Source organism: Aethalodelphis obliquidens, unplaced genomic scaffold, assembly GCF_003676395.1.
Source record: "Aethalodelphis obliquidens isolate GAN/ISIS:26980383/991018 unplaced genomic scaffold, ASM367639v1 scaffold28, whole genome shotgun sequence".
Classification (NCBI taxonomy): Eukaryota; Metazoa; Chordata; class Mammalia; order Artiodactyla; family Delphinidae; genus Aethalodelphis; species Aethalodelphis obliquidens.
Window position 1 is genome coordinate 16,236,415 of NW_020837972.1, and position 19,369 is coordinate 16,255,783.

The 19,369-nt window shown below is 46.0% G+C and overlaps 1 protein-coding gene, 1 long non-coding RNA gene and 1 pseudogene across 2 annotated transcripts in view; 2 read left to right on the top strand and 1 right to left on the bottom strand.

The window, feature by feature from the left end:
* Positions 1-1,470: 1,470 nt before the first annotated feature.
* On the top strand, positions 1,471-2,697 carry LOC113629894 (myelin-associated neurite-outgrowth inhibitor pseudogene; annotated as a pseudogene).
* Positions 2,698-6,652: 3,955 nt separating this feature from the next.
* LOC113629895 (uncharacterized) lies at positions 6,653-9,058 on the bottom strand. The gene is made up of 2 exons (XR_003436745.1): positions 8,954-9,058; positions 6,653-8,268 (listed from the first exon to the last, which is right to left on the bottom strand). It is a non-coding gene; the product is annotated as an uncharacterized LOC113629895 (long non-coding RNA).
* Positions 9,047-19,369, top strand: part of P2RX4 (purinergic receptor P2X 4) — a 16,827-nt gene continuing 6,504 nt past the window's right edge. Inside the window, exons 1-5 of the mRNA XM_027124824.1 lie at positions 9,047-9,270; positions 13,200-13,347; positions 16,316-16,387; positions 16,504-16,576; positions 17,027-17,123. Of these exons, the coding sequence (XP_026980625.1) occupies positions 9,137-9,270; positions 13,200-13,347; positions 16,316-16,387; positions 16,504-16,576; positions 17,027-17,123 (524 nt within the window). The 5' untranslated portion in view covers positions 9,047-9,136. The remainder of the gene's footprint in view (positions 9,271-13,199; positions 13,348-16,315; positions 16,388-16,503; positions 16,577-17,026; positions 17,124-19,369) is intronic.

Below are 19,369 nucleotides of genomic sequence, written 5' to 3' on the forward strand. Positions count from 1 at the left end.
CCACCAGGGAAGTCCTACAACCTTTTTAAAATGTACAAATCAGTGACTTTTAGTAGATTCACAAGCGTTCTGCAACTATCACCATTATCTGTTTTCCAGTCCATTTTCATGATCCCAGATGGGAACCTCATACTCGGTAGCGATCACTCCCCATTATTTCTTTCCCCCAGTCCTAAGCAACCATGGATCAACTCTCTGTCTCTGTGGATTTGCCTATTCTGGGCATTTCATAAAAATAGAATCATACAATATGTAGCCTTTTGTACTTGGCTTCTTTCACTTAGCATAGTTTTCAAGGTTCATACACGTTGGCATGTGTCAGTGTTTCATTCCTTTTTATGGCTAAATATTCCATTGTATGGATAGACCACATTTTATTTATCCATTCATCAGTAGATGGACATTTAAATTACTTCCACTTTTGGGGTATAACGCTACTTATGAATAATGCTACTATGAACATTCATGTACAAGTTTTTACGTGAACGTATCTTTTAAAAATTTTTATTTATTTATTTATTTATGGCTGCGTTGGGTCTTTGTTGCTGCGGGCAGGCTTCCTCTAGTTGCGTTGAGCGGGGGCTACCCTTCGCTGTGGTGCACAGGCTTCTTATTGCAGTGGCTTCTCTTGTTGTGGAGCACGGGCTCTAGGAGCGAGGGCTTCAGTAGTTGTGGCACGTGGGCTCAGTAGTTGTGGCTTGCGGGCTCTACAGCACAGACTTAGTAGTTGTGGCACACGGGCTTAGTTGCTACGCAGCATGTGGGATCTTCCTGGACCAGGGCTTGAACCTGTGTCCCCTGCATTGGCAGGCGAATTCTTAACCACTGTGCCACCAGGGATGCCCCAAAATGTTTTGTTAAAGCAGCTGCACCATTTTACTTTCCCACCAGCAGTATATGAATACTCCAATTTCTCTAGCTTTGCCATCTTTTTGATGGTCGATTGTTTTGATTATACCCATGCTAGTGGGATGCAGTGGTATCTCACTGTGATTTTCATTTGCATTTCCCTAGTGACCAATGATATTCAACATCTTTTCATATCCTTATTCACCTTTTGTGTATCTGCTTTGTAGAAATGTCTGTTCAAACCTTTTGCCCATTTATCGTTGGGTTGTCATTTTACTGATGAGTTATAAGAGTTAAAGAACCTTTAAGATTCTAGACCCTTCTCAGATATATGATTTTTCCCATTCTGTGGGTTGTCTTCTTTTTCTCAATAGTGGCCTTTGATGCACAAAAGTTTTAAATTTTGATGAAGTCCAATTTATCTACTTTTTTTCTTTCGTCACCTGAACTTCAGGTGTCATATCTAAAAAACCACTGCCTAATTCAAGGTCACAAAGATTTACACTTATGTCTTCATATGACTCATAGTTTTAACTCTTGCATTTAGGTCTTTGATCCATTTTGAGTTAATTCTCATATATGGTAAGAGGTAGGGGTCCAACTTCATCATTTGCATGTGGATATCCAGTTGTTCCAGCACCATTTGTTGAAAAGACTATTCTTTCCTTGTTGAGCTGTCTTAACGTCTTTACTAAAAGCCTTGGTGTTTTTTTTTAAGCTAAATTCCCAGAGTTGCTCAATAGCTGACTACACTCAGCCAAGCATACAATACGCAACTGAATGTGATTAAGATTATGTGAAGGGCGACTGCGCAGCGTCGGCAGGGAGCGCGGGCTGCGAAGAGGCGGGCCGGGCCGAGCCGGGCGAGGGGGAACGCGGACCGGGGAGGCGGCGGCGGCAACCTGGGCCTCGCGGCTCAGCCGCGCATCGGAGCAGGCCTCCGCGGCGCGCGCCCCTCGCCGAGCCCGCCCCGGGCCGGCGAGCGCTGGTCACCGAGGCCCAGGCCGCCGCCGCGGCGCGTTCTTCAAATCATGAATCCTGTTTATAGCCCGGGTTCTTCTGCGGTTCCCTATGCAAATGCCAAAGAAATTGGATATCCAGCTGGTTTCCCCATGGGTTACGCAGCAGCTCCTGCCTATTCCCCCAACACGTACTCTGGAGCGAATCCTACCTTCCAAACAGGTTACACTCCTGGCACACCTTACAAAGTGTCCTGTTCCCCCACCAGCGGGGCGGTGCCACCGTACTCCTCCTCCCCAACCCCTACCAGACCGCTGGACACCCCTAGCGAAGTGCCTACCCCCAGCAGAGCGCGCACGCTCTACCCCCAGCCCCTGTATGCAGCCCCGTCACGTCATCCACCACAGCACAGTGGTGCAGCCCAACAGCATGCCAGCGACGGTGTCCCCTGCTCCCATCCCTCTGCCTAGAGGCAACGGGGTCACCATGGGCACGGTGGCGGGGACCACTATAGCCATGTCAGCGGCTACCTTGCTGACTGTCCGCCCACTCCCCAACTCCTGTCGCCCCCCCACCCCATCACTGTGCCCACTTATCGGGCCCCAGGAACACCCACCTACAGCTATGTGGCCCCTCAGTGGTGATCACCCTGCAAACGTTTTCGGATGGAGCTGTGCAGTCACATCTTGGAGGTTCCACAGCTGGTGCTGCAGGCCTTGGGCCTCCAACCAGGACTTTGTTCTTAATGCTCTCGATACTTAGCTAAACACTACTACGGCCGGCGCAGCAGGTCCCAGCGCCCTCAGTCTCCAACTGACTCTGTGGGTTGGTCTTAAAGCAAATCCTGTTTGGTGGGCTGCCAGGCAATTTTTTAGCTAACTGTAATGAAAAAATGGGAGTATTAATCTATTCTGAATCATATCTAGCTGAATGCATGTTTAAAAAAAAACAACACAAAAACAAAGCTTGTTCCATCTACCTGCAGTGACTGATGCAGAACCATCATATGCAAAATCCAAAGGAATGGAAAAGTATTTTACAACTTGTATAATCAATGCACTCTTGTAATGTATGCAAAGTTTTAAAGTTATAAGTGTTAAAGTGAATTTCTTCATAGAGCATCTGAAATCTCTTTGATGATTCTTCAGCCTTTTGGTGTTGACGTGGGTTGCCAATTGGAAACATGGACTTCTACTTTCCACCCATCTGTTCCTTTTGCACGGACTGCACTGGGAGAGAGTTGCAGGGACAGGGAGAGTGTGGGGAGGCCACCGCTGCTTGGGGTGCAGCCAGGTTAATGGCTTTCTCTCCATTTAGGCTTGTGGGGTCAGTGTGATGTGGACGTCCTTAGGGATTACCATAAATCCAGTTAGGGACAAAAGGTGGTTTATGTATCAGCAAAGCAATGTTCTCTATCTAAATTTTCATTACAAATCTCTTACAGATAGAGATGATGCTTTCTATATGTTTAATGGAAAAGTCCTATGTAGAGCGAAATTATTTTCCTGGGATGGAAGATATGTGAAAGAGAACCAGCCGCACTTGGAGGAGGTATTGGCCTCTCCTTTATTTAGCTTAGAAAAATCATTCCTTTCCCCCGCCCCCTCGGGGGAAATGTCTGAGTCACCTGAAAACATATGTAGGCATTGTTGTTCTCCCTCCCACAAGGAAGGGCAAAGACTTCATTCAGCTGTGTGTTATGAAGAAAGTTGTATATTTAAGAACTTTTAAAAGGGAACAAAACTTTATTGGATATTGATTGTTCCTTGTAGAGAGGCAGGGCTGTGGCTGTGTTTCGGCCCATGCACTCGATGGGGACTTGTCCTCTGAGACCATCTGGAGGGCGCTCGTGGAGATGGCTGTGGGGAGGTGTGAGGAAAGGGCTGGCGCCTGTTGTCTGTGAGCCCCTTTGGCCATATCTTCTTGCGGCTGGGGACACTCAGCACAAAGCACGTGTGGACAGCAAAGGGCCAGGCAGCATCAGAACGTGTTTGCCTGCCAGAACTTATTACAGAAAGGATTTTGTGTTTAAAATCTGAATATTGTACATAAGAAACCAAGAGGATTTTTTGACTAAATGTGCCCAACTTGTATCGATGGGTGTGTGTGTGTGGGTCTGTCCTCAGATGAAGTCAGAGGGGGTGGGGGGTGAGGGTTGTTCCCTTTCAGCGGTCTGTCAGCGGTCTGTCACCCCAACGTCATTTCAAGCGCTGTGGGCCTCAGGTGGGGAGGGCACCTTACTTTCCTTACAGCTCCGGCAGCTGGTCAGGGCTCCGGCACTGGGGTGGCATTCAGCCCCGGATGGTGAGTGGGATACCTGACCCCTGAGCCTTTGGTAACCTTATTTTTTATAGTGAGTGCTCTTCATAATTTTATTTTTCACATCTTATTTTATAAGGAATAAGATGTTTGCATGGATCATTGTAAACAGAAGATTTATTTCTAATGTCTATAACATAGTGTGTTTACTAATAAGTACTTTAAATTGCTTCAAGAGCACTTAACCTACCTTTGTGTGTATTCGTGTGTGTGTGTGTGTGGCAGCCATTTACCCCAGGCACAGTGTCCACTTCTTCAACTCTTTGTTGGTAATTCCACCTGTGTAGTGGGCGGTTTGTAATATCGATATGTTCTCCAGGGCCTGAACTGATCCAGTAACAGAGAAGCTGGTTTCCCCAGTTTAGTATAATAAGTTAGGAGAAAATATGATTTTAGTATATGTTTTTTAAAAGTCCCAAACAGACTGCACATAAACAGATACACACATGCGACTACCTGCAAGGGTTGGAGTCATTTGAATTCAGGAGGAAGTTATGAGAAATTATATAGGCTGTTTCTTCCAGCTTGCCTGAGACTTGGCACACACAGGGTGAATGTTTTCACGAGCACTGAATTAAATGGTGTTTTCAAGAGAAAGAAAAGAGTGGGTTGCGTTTTCTCCCCATTTATATCAGCTTTATAAACACTTTCCCCCCTGTAATTTCTAAAAAAATCTTGTTTCCCTTTTGTGAAGTTGAGTTGGGAGACTTCAACAAATACTTTTGCATTATGGAATACATCTGTGTGGAGATCTTTTCAATTTTGAAACTATCGGGGCATCAGTTATCAAATGTGAAAGGTAGATCTTGTCTAGCAGGTAAGAATCTGGATATAATGAATAGTAACAAAACTATCATATGTTGTAATTTTAGCAGCATTTAGTTCCAGTAAAATTAAGGAATACAGCTTCTGTTATAAAGTTGCATAATTTGATATCCTAAGCACAATAGAACATTCAGAGAAATTTTGCATTTTTTATATGTGACATTCCTAACTTGAGAGTCTTTCAGCTAAATTACAGTTATTTTAGAAGCTGAGACAGGCAAATAAAGGAACTAATTCCTATAAACATAGATATCATCATAGACATTTTTAAAAAATTTTGTTCTACAGCCTTCCCCTAAGGTTTAGAAGGTATGTTTCTCTGCTTAGGGAAACTCTGTTTGGATCTGGGTCAGGTGACTGAACGTTTCACGATGAGTGATGGTCCCATCAGCTTGCTGCCTCTGAGAACTGAGGCCAGCATCAGGGCCAGGGCCATGGTGGTGATAAGCACAGAAGCGCTTCCAGAATCTTTTGTCTCTTGTGTTTGATCTTTTCTCAACATTCTTGTTGGTTTAGTTATTAGGCCTACCAGTTGTATTATATGACTCTGTTTCTTGAGTGCTATGCAAACGTAGTATTTACAGGAGCTGAGGGTGGTCCTGGGCCATGGGCTGGACACCTGGTTGGTACTTGGTACTCGCCCTGCCCTTCCCAAGCTGGGCATGCAGTGCCTCACTCCATCTGCTGGTATCAGCACTTCAAACAAGAGGAAATAGATTCTTGGGGCTTGGGATATACTAATCTCTGGTAGTGCTGTCCTGCCAGCAGGTGGAGAAAGGATGGCAGGCACCAGACGCATCAGTATTGGGGCCTGCTTTTTAAGAAGGAAACTCAGAATTCTTCACCTGTCCTTTGTAAACATTTGGAAAGAGTATTACTCCGACCAGTTGGGTCACCTTCTCCCTATCTGGCAGCTAACAGCTGGACGCCCCAGTTCTTGTCAGCCTGGGCATTGCCCAGATGGGACAGGACACCTGTCTGACATCTTCTGGCCGTGCAAGGGCAGGCTTAAGGGTGTGGGGCTTGAGGTGGGGTACAGCTTCTGGTTATTCTCTTGGTGCTTTCTAAGGACGGGGTGTGTCTCTAGAAAGGAGTGGTTGGCATAGGGGAAGGGTGGACTGTGTGACTCTCCTCTCTAGTACGTTTCAAATGATGGTGTGTTTTTTTCTCCTGAGCTGTTTATTGCTCAACCTGAGCTTTCTGAAAGGAGCCTGCAGAGGACACGCTGCAGAGGAGGGTCTGATCTTTTCAGATAGAAAGTTGCAGAGTTGATCTTACATGTTTCAGAGGATTTGCCTCTTTTCCCACCCTATTCACTTGAAGAACAGAAAACCTCTGGAGTAATCTTATTTGAATCCCCAGGACCAATGTCAAGTCACTTGGGACAGGGAGACCAAGGAGAGGCTGGCATCTCCGTGCAGGGAGCCTGCAGTGAGCTTCAGGGGATGCTGTGCTCCCAGGATTGGTGTGCTGGAGATGACAAGTGTCTTATCTTGGTCTCCTGAGCCCTATTGGAGTCTCCTATAGCTCCTCGTGGAGACCAGTAGTCAGCAGAATAATTGGGCTGGACCTGAGGCCAGCTCTCATGTGTTCCTGGTGGGGTTACTGTGATGGCCACTCAAGAGAGACCCCAGGGAGCCACTGTTACTGACTAGGAAATGGTTCTTTTTTTTTTTTTTAAATGAATTTTGAATACCGCTTTTTTTTTTTTTAGACCATTCTCATAGTACTTTTTTAAAACTTAAGCCAGCATTGTCTTCCAGTGTTAAAGGCACCCCTCACCTCTGCACTGAACTCCAGGTGTCAATCAATACAAAGGAACATCCATCCTGAGCCAATTACATTACGTGTAAATTCATGCTATTTTTTAATGCAATCTGATGAGTAGATAAGCTCAGACTTAAAATGCTTAAAAGCACGTTTATTTTAACAAGAATTGTTATGTATTAATACTGCAATTTTCAATAAAGATTGACTTGTGTTGCAAAAAAAAAAAAAGATTATGTGAAAAATCCCAACTGTAATCAGCAGTCACTTTTACTTTATAAACTAAGATTACTCTAGCTAGTGCACTGGATATATTCACTATCTTAATTGTGCTGATGGTTTCATGGGTGTGTACCTATGTCAAACTTATAAAATTGTATAATTTAAATATGTGCAGTTTACTGTATGTCAATTATGCCTCAAGAGAGCTGTTTTTAAAGAGATAAACTCAGGGCAAGAGTGTAAATGAAACAATTTTTTTTTTCCTAATCATTTTTCAGGATCAGCTTCTCTGGTTGGGCCTAAGGTTACACTACCAACTAGGCACTAACAAAAACTTTTATTTGTACATTTCTCTTAACTGACTTTGTTCAAAAACACAAACAAACCATTTAAATTCAAGATCTGTAAGGCCAGGACCATCTCATTACTATGGGGTAAGTATTCACGAGAGCTGTAAATGTGTTTTGACTCTTAAGGAAATGTATTTTTAAGTTTCTTTCCAATGAGAATTTAGTGACTGGGTTTTTCTTTTCTACATAGAATTTAAGTCCCCCCAATTACACAAAGCTCCATTTTGGCAGACACTTTATCTGTCTGTTCACCCTCATATGCCTAGCATCTAGAACACTGTTAAGCACACAACAGGCACTCAGTAAATACCTGTCAAAGAATGAATAAAATCCCACTTAAACTGTCACCACCTTTTCCTGGGACCATTTTGAACTGAGGAAGGTGGCAGCTCTATTCCTCCTGTTAACATGACAAGTCCATCTCCAGAAGCAGATACTGTCTTCCTCAAATTTTATTATTATTCACCTTTTTATATTTGTAAAAACAAGGTGGTGTGGCTTAGGAATCTCACTTCCGGGAAAAGACCTAAAATGGTGTGTTAAAGATTATGCATAGGATCCACAAACTAGAAGCAATCAGATGACAGCGGTTAAGGAAATCATCCCTAACTGAAGAAACAATCCATCGATTAAAAATCATCATTATGACAAGTCTGCAGTAACATGGAAAACATGTAGTGTGGATCAGGAATTGAAAAGTACCATCACTGACTATGCTTACAAATTAAAAACGTATACACGATTATCTGCTAGAATTTATACTCCATGAAGGCAGAATGTTTGGGTTTGTTCTGTTCACTAGACAGTGCCTGGTACGGAAGGTGTTTATTAACACTTGTTGAATGAATGAATGAAACTAAATATAAAACATACCTATGATAACATACCTGAAGGGAATGAACACACGTGGAAAATTATGTTCAGGTGGTGCAACTGTGGGTGTTTCCTCCACTTTCCCTCTATTTTCCAATTCTCCCTAAAGTTGTGATAAAACTTCCTCAGTTCAAAGGATGGTCACAGAAATCCCTCACCAGGCTCAGGCTGCTTCCTCCCGTCCTACAACTAAGGAAGCATCGGAATGGGAGTAGGTATGTGACCTAGCTTCAATTCTAAGAGGGCTATTTTGCAGCGTGTGTGGCTCCAGCCAAGGGTCCCTAGGGTACCGGATATTTAGGCTTTCCCTCCTGCAGCGAGAAGGCAGCGCTGCCCCCCATTGGAGCCTGCAGGAGAGAGGCTGCTCTTTCCCCTAAGCTGCCCCCAGCGCCTCGCTTCGCCCCACCCCGCCCCCAGCTCACTCCTAGACACCCACGGGGGTCGCTCATTACCCCTCCCGCCCCTGGGAGGGGTATCTCCTTCCCAAGGGGGAGGTCACTCTCTCCTTGAGGGCTCTATCTCCCCTGAGCGTCACCGGTCCTCCCTGGTCCTCCTCATGGGGTCATTCGTTCCTGAAGGAGAGGTCATCCCATCCCCGTAGAGCCCACCCCCCTTGAGGGGGGAGTCGCTCGTTCCACCAGTCCCTCTGGGGGGGAGGGTCATTATTCCCCCGTCCCTCTCCAGAGGGGGTCATTCGTTCCCAACGAGGTCACCCCCTCCCCCAGGCCCCATTCCCTCCGAGGGGGTCGCTCTCCCCCAGCCCTCCTGAGGCGGCGCGGCACTCGTACCCGAGGGGGAGGTCACGCCTTTCGCCCGGCCCAGTCCCCCGAGAGTCAGCACCGCCTCCTTCCGGGCCCTCCCCCACGAACGGCCACGCCGGGCGGGGCTCCAGTGCGGGGAAGCGGCGGCGGGTCAGGCTACCGGGTCCAGAGCGCGGAACCGGGCGGCGCGGCGGCGGCGGAGCGCTAGCCATGGCGGGCTGCTGCGCGGTGCTGGCGGCCTTCCTGTTCGAGTACGACACGCCGCGCATCGTGCTCATCCGCAGCCGTAAAGTGGGGCTCATGAACAGGGCGGTGCAGCTGCTCATCCTGGCCTACGTCATCGGGTGAGCGCGGCCGCGGGCGACGACCCTGAGGGGTCCCGGGAACAGGGTGTGATCCGACGGCCGGGAACTCCCCCTTCTGGGTCCCGGCCACGCACCTGCTCATTCTGGCCTAGGTCCTCGGCCGAGCCCCGCGAGCGCCCTCCAGGTGGGGTCCAGGGGACAGCGGCCCGAAGCCAGGGATACATCCCTACTCCCCCAACCCTCCACCCCCGACCCTAGCCACCAGAGGGACGGGCTCTGTGCCAGCTCTGGGTCCAGAGGCTGCTTTGATGTTGTGTCTTGAAGGCAAAGCCTAGCTAGATCTTCATCCTCGCCATTCATGCTTCCTGTCCCTTCTGACTTGCTCCATGATGTCCTTTGGCTGGGGGTGGGAGGGCTTTGCCCTAAATGACTCACTCTTTGCTCTTCACTTCCCATTCTGATGATCTGCTGACAGAAACCAAGGTTTGGGATTTCCACTTGGTTCCTTTTGGGTCTGTGGCTTCCTGTCCTTTCCTTTGAGCATCATATGGTAACCCAAGATAATAGAGAGGTCACACTTTCAAAAATCACTTAAGTTCAGTTCCTTCCTTTTATGGGATTGTTGGAGTTTTTGGTATAGGCACCTGCTTTAGACTTATCGTTCCGCATGCTGCCCTCTTTGCTTATATGTCCCTCCATCATCAGTCCTCACCTAGTGCTTAATTTTAATTGATGCACCCTTACAATGTAATAAAACTCGAGAGGAGGTGGAAATTGATTTACCAACTGGGCCTGCTTTCAAGGTTCACCTGGGGTGTTATGGTGTCTACAGCTGCTGAGCTGACAGATGTTACCTGCTGCATCGTGGGGGGGGGGTTGTTTGTTTTTGTTTTTCTTAAAAGGCCTAATACAGTGTTCCCCAAACTGCACATAGAGCTATTTGAGAATCTTTAAAAAATACTGACTGCTGGCTCTCAGACCCAGACTTTCTGATTCAAGTGCTGTAGAGTATGACCAACTCCCCAGGTGATTCTAATGTGCAGCAAATTTTGGGAACCAGTGTCCTAGTGTTTCCCAAACCTACCTGAACATGAAGGACTCATCTGAGGAATTGTTTAAAGGTAACAGGACACCATCCCCCCTCCCCCCCCCCACCCTGGGGTGGGACTTGGAATCTGTTAACACTGCCTAAGGGAATCCCCATGATCTGGCAGGTTTGGCTTCTACCATCTATCAGCGCAGCAGCAGTAGGTACTGACAGTAGTCAGTAAAAGGGCTTTCCAGGTATGAACTCTGCATCAGAACCACCTGGCCTACCCCCAGGTTTGGACTCTAAGTCACATTAAGTACCATCACAACCAACTCCTTGCCCCCCAGTGATTGTGATGCACCCTTAAACTTCGAGACCCACTACAAGCTGGTTAACTAAACTCATATTGCTGGGTTGGACCTGAAGCATTTGGAATCAGGAGCTGTCAGGCAGCTTTTTCCTTTTGGCTTTTGCTGCTCGTAGGAGAATCAGTTTACATCTACTTCTAGGTATCTAGGGTATCTGTAAAGTTCTAGACTGCATACAGTATATCTGCAGTATGGTAGCCAGGAGTCACATGAAACTGTTGAGCATTTGAAACACCCCTACTCCAAATTGAGATGTGCAATCACTGTACAATGCACGCCAGATTTCGAGGACATAGTACAAAAAACAATTAAATATCATATTAATACATCTTATATTGATAGCATTAACATATATTGGATATGTTGAGTTACATAAAACATATCATTGAAATTAATTTTACCTGTTACTTTTTAATTTTTAACATGGCTACGAGAAATGTTGAAATTACACGATTCGCGTTGTATTTCTGTTGGGCAGTGCAGCTTTATAGGATTCCTATGGAGTGTTGTCTGCCTTGATCATGAGGATTTTTTAAGCAGTAAATGCTTTGCTTTTATACATCTTGCTGTGATCAGATCTGACTCAGGATCTGAATTTAGGGCTTTTAAGAAAAATTTTAGAAAACCTCATCTCTTAACTTTCTGATTCAATTCATCTTGGTGAAATTGTGGTCTCTTTTCCAGTACTGATCAAAGGTAATCCTTCCTCAAAAAGAGACTGAACAGGACTTTCCTGGTGGTCCAGTGGTTAAGACTCTGCACTTCCAATGCAGAGGGCATGGGTTCAATCCCTGGTCGGGGAACTAAGATCCTGTGTGCTGCATGGCCAAAAAAAAAAAAAAAGAGAGACTGAACACTTCTCAGTTATCTAATTGTATTATCAGTCACAGGATGAGGTAATAGTTATTTACATAGTGATTGAGATGAAACCATGTGTCTCTGACTTAGCAACTCACTATCCAGTCAGCCCTCTGTATCCTCAGGTTCTGCAGCCACAGATTCAACCAACCATAGATAAAAGATATTAAAAAAAAAATTCCAGAAAGTTCCAGAAAGCAAAACTTGAATTTGTCACTTGCCAGCAACTATTTTTACATAGCATTTACATTGTATTTACAACTATTTACATGGCATTTACTTTGTATTAGATATTATAGGTAACCTAGAGATGATTTAAAGTATAGGGGAGGATGTGCATAGGTTACATGCAAATACTATGCCATTTTATATAAGGGTCTTGTGCATCCGTGGTTTTTGGTATCCCCAGGGGTCCTGGAACCAATCCCCTATGGATACCAAGGGATGACTATACTTGGTGGTAAAGTAATAGTGACCCTGCTCTAAGCTTCTCTGTGTCTGACTAGAATTAAATGGAAGCTTATACTGCAGCTGAATTCCTAGAAACCCTGAAGAAGAGGACTTCTTAGGGAAAAAGCCCATCTCTAAGATGGGTAGTGAACTTGGAGACTACTCAGACAATAAGTAACCAAATAAGCAAATTTCTGAAGTCTCAGCACGTAGAGCTTATAAGGAGGGGAGAGGGATGCTAGTAGTATTTCTTGACTCTAGAAATTACAACAATAGTAGTCACTATTGATGTTTAACAACAGCTCTGATGGGGAGGAGTTCTGATTTGTAGTACTGGCCAATTTCCACGGTGTAAATGCTCCCATTGTGGCCAATTTCAGTCTGCTGATAATGGCTCACAAACATTGTTCCAAGCATTTGACATGCATTAACTCATGTAACCTCACAACAATCCTGTGAAGTCTTGTTATCATTCCCGTTGTATAGATGGGAAAAACAGGCACAGAGAGGTTAAGCAGCTTGGCCAAATTTATGCCTAGTGAGTGATGAACTGAGATAGGCTGGCTTCAGTCTGTTCCAGTGTCCTAACCACTATGCACCAATGCCTTCAGATTTTTAATGATTCAGGCTGGTAGTGAAGTCTCCACTTCAGAGGAGAGAAACATACATGTGACCTGAATTCTTAGAGAAAAAGTAAGAAACTATTATACATTTACTTAAAAGATATGATTCTCCTTTCTAGAGGGCATATATAGCATAGAGGGCAAGAAAGGAGACTTCGAAAGCAAAAAGCTTGAGTTCAAATGCTGACTCTGCCATTCACTAGCTGTGTGACCTTGGGCAAGTGACTTAACCTCTCTGAATTACAGTTTTCTCCTCTGTAAAATGGAGAAGAATAATGACACCTGCCTTATAAAGTGGTCAGTATTAAATTAGTTAATACATATAAAGAGCTTAGATCAGTACCTGGCACCTAAAGACATTCAAATGGTAACTATCATTATCATAATTTCTATTATCTCATGGTAATTCTGCGGGTCATAGTGCATTGAAAGTGTTCAAATACCTAGTAATAAAGACAGCATTCACTGAGCATTTTCTTTGTGCTGATCACTGCACTAAGTTACAAAGTTAAGCAGCTTTTGCAAAGTCACAACTAGTAAACATCATACTTTCAGCCTCTGGCTACCAGAGGCTCCCTAGCATTAATTCAAATTCATGCAATCCTAATGGCAATTTAAGAGACCCGTTTTATTTTGTAGCTGGGTGTTTGTGTGGGAAAAGGGCTACCAGGAAATGGACTCTGTGGTCAGCTCTGTTACTGCCAAAGCCAAGGGTGTAACCACGACCAATACTTCTAAACTTGGATTCCGGATCTGGGATGTGGCCGATTATGTGATTCCAGCTCAGGTAAGCCTCCCACTGTGTCTCTGTCGAAAGCTCAAGCCTCTAGTTAGCTGCTTTCCCTTCACCTTTGCACTCTTGATTAGTGATTGGCATGCCCAGAGTTCTAACATCACCAATGCCCAGACTGACTGTTTTAGTCCAAGAAAGCAGTGCAGACAGACCTCTTTTTGGCTTAGGGTCTAACAGGTAATATTCAATCAGCTACGTTTCTTCAGCCCTAAAACATGGCTGGCTTAAACAGAGGAAGCTTTCCATATGGACATCTGTGTCTGTCACCGGACTTGAAAAGTAGAAAAGCACACGTTTTAAATCCTGGGAAAAATGCAGGTGGAACTATCACCTATCCACATTTTGTGGTTTGCTTTACTGTTGTAAACCCACAAGGTAAATCTTTTCAGACAGCGTACAAACTTTAACAGCCCGTAGAGACCCAAAGCCAAAGAAGAAGGAAACAGCCATACCCATATAGGATTCCATCAGGAACACAGGGGAGGGAAGAAATTGTTTGATGCAGCATCCTAGTCTCCCGTCTGTTAATCCACAAAGCTCCAAGTTAAATATTGACTCTCTTTAACCATGATAATGGCTCTGATCCACAGTCAAACCCCACATATCCCTCCAGATGGCCCACGTGCTAGGGTGACTGGGGTGGCCACATGCAGATAAGCTGCCAGCTCTTGGCTCAGAGCAAGGACTTCAGAAACTCTCTCTTCAAGTGTGTTCATTTTCCCTCTGCCTTAAGAGAAGGTTCTTGTGGGGTGCCCAGAGAGAAATCAGAGCTAATAAGCCATAAAGGTCAAATGGAACAGGGGATTCATAGTTTGCTGGAGGAAGCTGGTGCTGTTGGCATGCACCTGTCTCTACAGAGAGACCTCTGCTTCCTACGAAGCCACGGCCTCGTCCTGGCAGGCTCGGAATATCACACTCCGTCTGTTTACTGGACCCACAGAAGCGTACGGCCCCCTGCTTCTGCCCCTCAGTGGAAAGGAGCACACAGCAGCTCTGCCTTCCATCTCGGATCGGAGCCGGGGGCCGTGTGAGTCCCACACGGCTCTCTTCATGAGCTTTCACGATATCCTGCTCCTCCAAAGATGGAACACAAACATGTATTTGCACCGCATCTACTCGGCTCATCTCCAGACTGAAATTTCCCTAAACTTAAAATAGATAAGAAATAGGAAACAAAAAGTAAACCACACTGACTTGTTCAGGTCTAACTCCAGAGAGACGCAGGAACAGCCTTCTGTAAACACCAAGCAAGCAGTGTGTCTACATATGGAACACGGGAGCCTGCTGGGGCGCCTGACCCGGGCCTCCTGCCACATTCTCATGCCCCCTCCTGCGGCCATTTCCTCATTTCCCAACATGCTTTGTTCCAGGTCTGTCTTTGAAAGATGCCAACTATTCCCAGAGCGTCTACCACCTTATCAGACCTGGGAGTGGAGATGTCTACAGACCCTTTGGTCCCTGAGTTTCCCTGATGGCTCCCAGCACTGACTGCTCTTCTCAGGAGTATGAAATGTTCAGAGCATTTCATTTTAGAGCACCAGCGCCCAATAAGGAGGAGGTCCAACTAGAATTTGCAGGGTTTTTGTCTTTTTTTCCTTATACTGGGAGGTCACTGTTAGCAATTCTTCAGTCTCATCCCCAAGTGAATTGCTCTCCAGAAACTTTAAATCAACCATTTGGCACCTTCACACTTAGGAGGAGAAAACAGAACCTTTTCAAAAGGAGAAGTGTCAGGCTTCCCTGGTAGTGCAGTGGTTAAGAATCCGTCTGCCAATGCACCAGGGTTCAAGCCCTGGTCCGGGAAGATCCCACATGCTGCAGAGCAACTAAGCCCGTGCGCCACAACTACTGAGCCTGCGCTCTAGAGCCTGCGAGCCACAACTACTGAAGCCCGCGCGCCTAGAGCCCATGCTCCGCAACAAGAGAAGCCACTGCAGTGAGAAGCCCGTGCACCATAGCCAAGAGTAGCCCCTGCTCACCGCAATTAGAGAAAGCCCACGCGCAGCAACGAAGACCCAACACAAACAAAAATAAAATAAAGAAAAAAAAAGGAGAAGTGTCAATGGCGAGCCCTGATTGGGCCTTCTGTATAGAATGTTTTATGTATTTATTTTAGTTCCTGTTAGGAAAGAGAACCAGCCTAACTTGAGACCTTTGAGGTCTTGTGTTTCTGCGCCTGTGAGGTAATCCGGTTGGCAGAGGATATACTGAGCACTTATTGACTCTTTTCCCTCAAGTCAAGCTTTATTAAGGAACCATTTCAGGGTATAGACATGTTTTTTTAACCTGAGGTGAAATTCATGTATCACAGTATTAACCAGTTCAGAATGAAAACTCCAGTGGCATTTAGCACATTCACGATGTTGTGTACCATCACGTCAGTCTAGTTCCAGAACATTTTCGTCAGTCTAAAAGGAAAGCCCCCACTCATTAAGCTATCATCCCCTTGTCCACCTTCTCCCTCACCCCCTCACAACCACTAATCTACTTTCTGTTCCTGGATTTGCCTATCCTGTACATTTCACATCAATGGGATCATACGCTACGTGGCCTTTTGTGTCTGGCTTCTTGGACCCAGCATCATGTTTTTGAGGTTCATCCACATTGTAGCCAGGTCTGTGCTTCATTCCTTTTTATGGCTGAGTCATATTCCCTTACGGGTATGGACCACAATTTGTTTATCCATCCATCCGTTGATAGACACTGAGTTGTTTCCACCTTTACGCTATTGTGAATGGTGCTGCTGTGAACATGTGTGCAAGTATTGGAGTCCCTGTTTTCAGTTAGGTTATAACTCTCATCGGTGAGAATGGGAGACCCTAAGATCAGTGTTTTTAACTGTTTTCTGCATGGCACAGGGGGGAAGTGAAGGCACTGTCCTAGTAAAGGGCCTTCCCTGTGGCTCTGCCTGGCTCCTCTGCAGGTAGTATGCAGCACTCTCTCCCCTCTGCCTGCTTTACAGGAGGAAAACTCCCTCTTCATCATGACCAACATGATCGTCACCATGAACCAGACCCAGGGCCTCTGTCCTGAGGTAGGCAGCTTCTTGGGGAAGAGCCTCGGGTCTCATACCCACCTCTCTGTGCCTGTCCCACTGTGGGTGGGACGAGGCCATGTGAAACCTGTTTTCACTGGTTCTTCTTTTTCCAGATTCCAGATGAGACCACCGTGTGTGAATCCGATGCCAACTGTACTGCTGGCTCTGCAAGCACCCACAGCAATGGTACAAACCTGTGGCTGTGACTCCACAGTAGATGCTTAGCCTGGGGAGGGCAGCCCCCGACCAAACTGCCTCCCCCGTGGACCCCCTCTCAGAGGGAAATCCCCAGGATGGAGACATCCCCCACACGAGCCTGGGAGAGCCTGGTGTCCAGACTGGGGTCCTGGGGCCCCCCTGACATTTATCTCTGTCATCTGCACCCCAGAAGCCACCCCAGATCTTGCCCTGTCCTGTGGCTCTGCATCACCCCAGCCCTGCAGTTGGCAAAGCAGTGACGTGGCTAGGACTTAGACATCTCTTTTCCTCCAATTTGAATTTCTGGATGCTGTCTAAATCCCAGAATTAGACTAGCTCAAGATTGATTGCATAGGATACATGGTGGAGTTTCTACTCTGCCTCAGAAAGTAGAAAGTAGGAGACCCCCATAGACCTGGGTGCCCCTCGCCCCTGTAGGAGTTGCGACAGGAAGGTGCGTGCCGTTCAATGAGACCGTGAACACATGCGAGGTGGCAGCCTGGTGCCCGGTGGAGGATAACGCACAAGTGCCAACGTGAGTCCTGCCAAAGGGACAGAAGTGTCCTAAATGCTGGGTCTCGGGCCTGAAAGAGGTGGCAGGGGAGTTGTGGCTTTGTGCTCTTGGTGTCAGCCTGTAGCGTGAGGCTTCCCTGGGCTGGTGGTTCTCAACCACAAGGCAGCAGCCCTCAGTAGCTAGTGGGCCACGGTGTTTTTCACTCATGATAAGAGTGCAGATGACTTATTGCTAGTTAGGCCTCTATCAGTTGCAAGTAACTGACAGGAAACAGTTCTCAGGGCCTTAAACGGGTGTGTACACACACACACAGACACACACATGCACAGTGGGGGCGGTTTGTTGTTCAACTAACCACAGAGATCCCAGCATGGCTAGACCTGGGGCTCGAAGGACAGCATCCGAGTCACCACCTCTTGGCTCTGCTTCCCTCCGTGATGGCTTCGTTTGCAGGACCCATGGCACAGTCCCTAGTCTCCCTGCCCAGCTGTCCGTAAAGATTCTAGACCTGTCCATCTTCACAGCTTCAGCCACATCTGTCAACCCATCCAACCCATCACTGTGGCTGGGGGATGGACTTTGCTTCTGGCTCAGGCCTGGGTCATGTGCCTTCCTAGCTCAGTGGGGAGTCAAACCCACCCGAATGACACAGGTTGAGAGTGGGGGAGGAGTGGCTTTTAAAGGAAGTGTGGGGTTCTGTTACCAGAAAAAAGGTACAGATGCTGGGCAGGAAAATTATTAATGTCCGTTAAAGTGTGTTTTATAAACTAGAGCAGGTTCAAGGTTGCCTAGAATAACATTCTTTCGAACTGCGATCAGCTGTGCTGTGAGTGGGTGGAGTCAGAAGTAAGCTCTTGGAACTGCTGGCAACCTGGGGCCTTTCTCAGCGTTCAGACTGAGGCCTAGATAAGCCTAGGGGAGCAGGTAACCATGTGATCCTCACCCTGGGTGTGTCGCAACACAAGAGAATGGTGAGGACTGCGGATTGCTGAGGGCAACAGCTCCGGCAAGGGAGGGAAATACTAGAAGACGAGGAATCCCAGCATTCTGGAGCTGGAAGGGACTTTATGGAGCCGGTGGCCATGTGTGGCTACTGAGCACTTGAAATGCAGGTGGGTCCAAAATGAGCTCTCAGCGCAAAATACACTCCAGGTTCTGAAGGCTTATTATTAAAAAAAAAAAAAATGTAGTATCTCATTAATAACATTCTATGTTGTTTACATGTTGGAGTAACATTATAGATATATTGGCTTATTACAGAAAAGCTCATTTCACTTGTTTCTTTTTACTTTATTTTTGGCTGCGAAGCATGTGGGATCTTAGTTCCCTGACCAGGGATGGAACCAGCGCCCCCTGCAGTGGAAGTGCAGAGTCCTAACCACAGGACCGCCAGGGAATTCCCTCTTTTTACTTTTTAATGTAGCTACTAGGAAATTTTAAATTACAGTGTGGTTTGTGCCTCACAGTATATTTTCACCGGACAGTGCTGTTATGTATTTTTTTTTAATGGAGTGTAATTGCTTTACAATGTTGTGTTAGTTTCTCCTGTACAATGAAGTGAATCAGCTATATGTATGCCTATATCAGCGCTGTTATAGATCTAATCCAGTGTAGGATGATTTTTAAGTGTACACTGATACAAAAAATTTCAGCACTGAGTCACATGGAGAGAAAGGTCTTCCCACCTCCACTCTTATTCAGCCCCTAGCTGATATCAAGGAGGAGATTCTGGTCTGGAGTGTGTTCAATACCTCTCTGTCCCTCGCTGATTTCCATTTCTCACAGAGAACAAGCCCCAGGCTCAACACCTTGGGCTGACAAAAATATGTCAGCTCGTAATGACATTGTTCTTAGTTATATTTATTTGAACGATGACCTCTAACTTGTGGCAAACGATATTTTTTATGGTCATGATGGAAAGTTTTACTTCAAAATCAATGTCAGTAAAAAAAAAAAAAAAAAAAAAAAAGTGAGTTGATCCTAAAGGTGGAAACCCAAATGTCCATCAACAGATTGTGGTGAACACGTACAATGGAATGTTATTGAGCCATAAAAAGGAATGAATAAAAAGCTCTGACACAGGCTACCACAGGGATGAACCTCGAAAACATGCTAAGTGCAAGAAGCCAGACACAAAAAAGTCACATACTGTCTGATCCCATTCATATGAAATGTCCAGAATAGACAAATCCATAGAGAAAGAAAGAAAGTAGGTTGGTGGTTCCCGAAGGCTGAGGGGAGGGGAGAATGGCTAGTAGCTGCTTGAC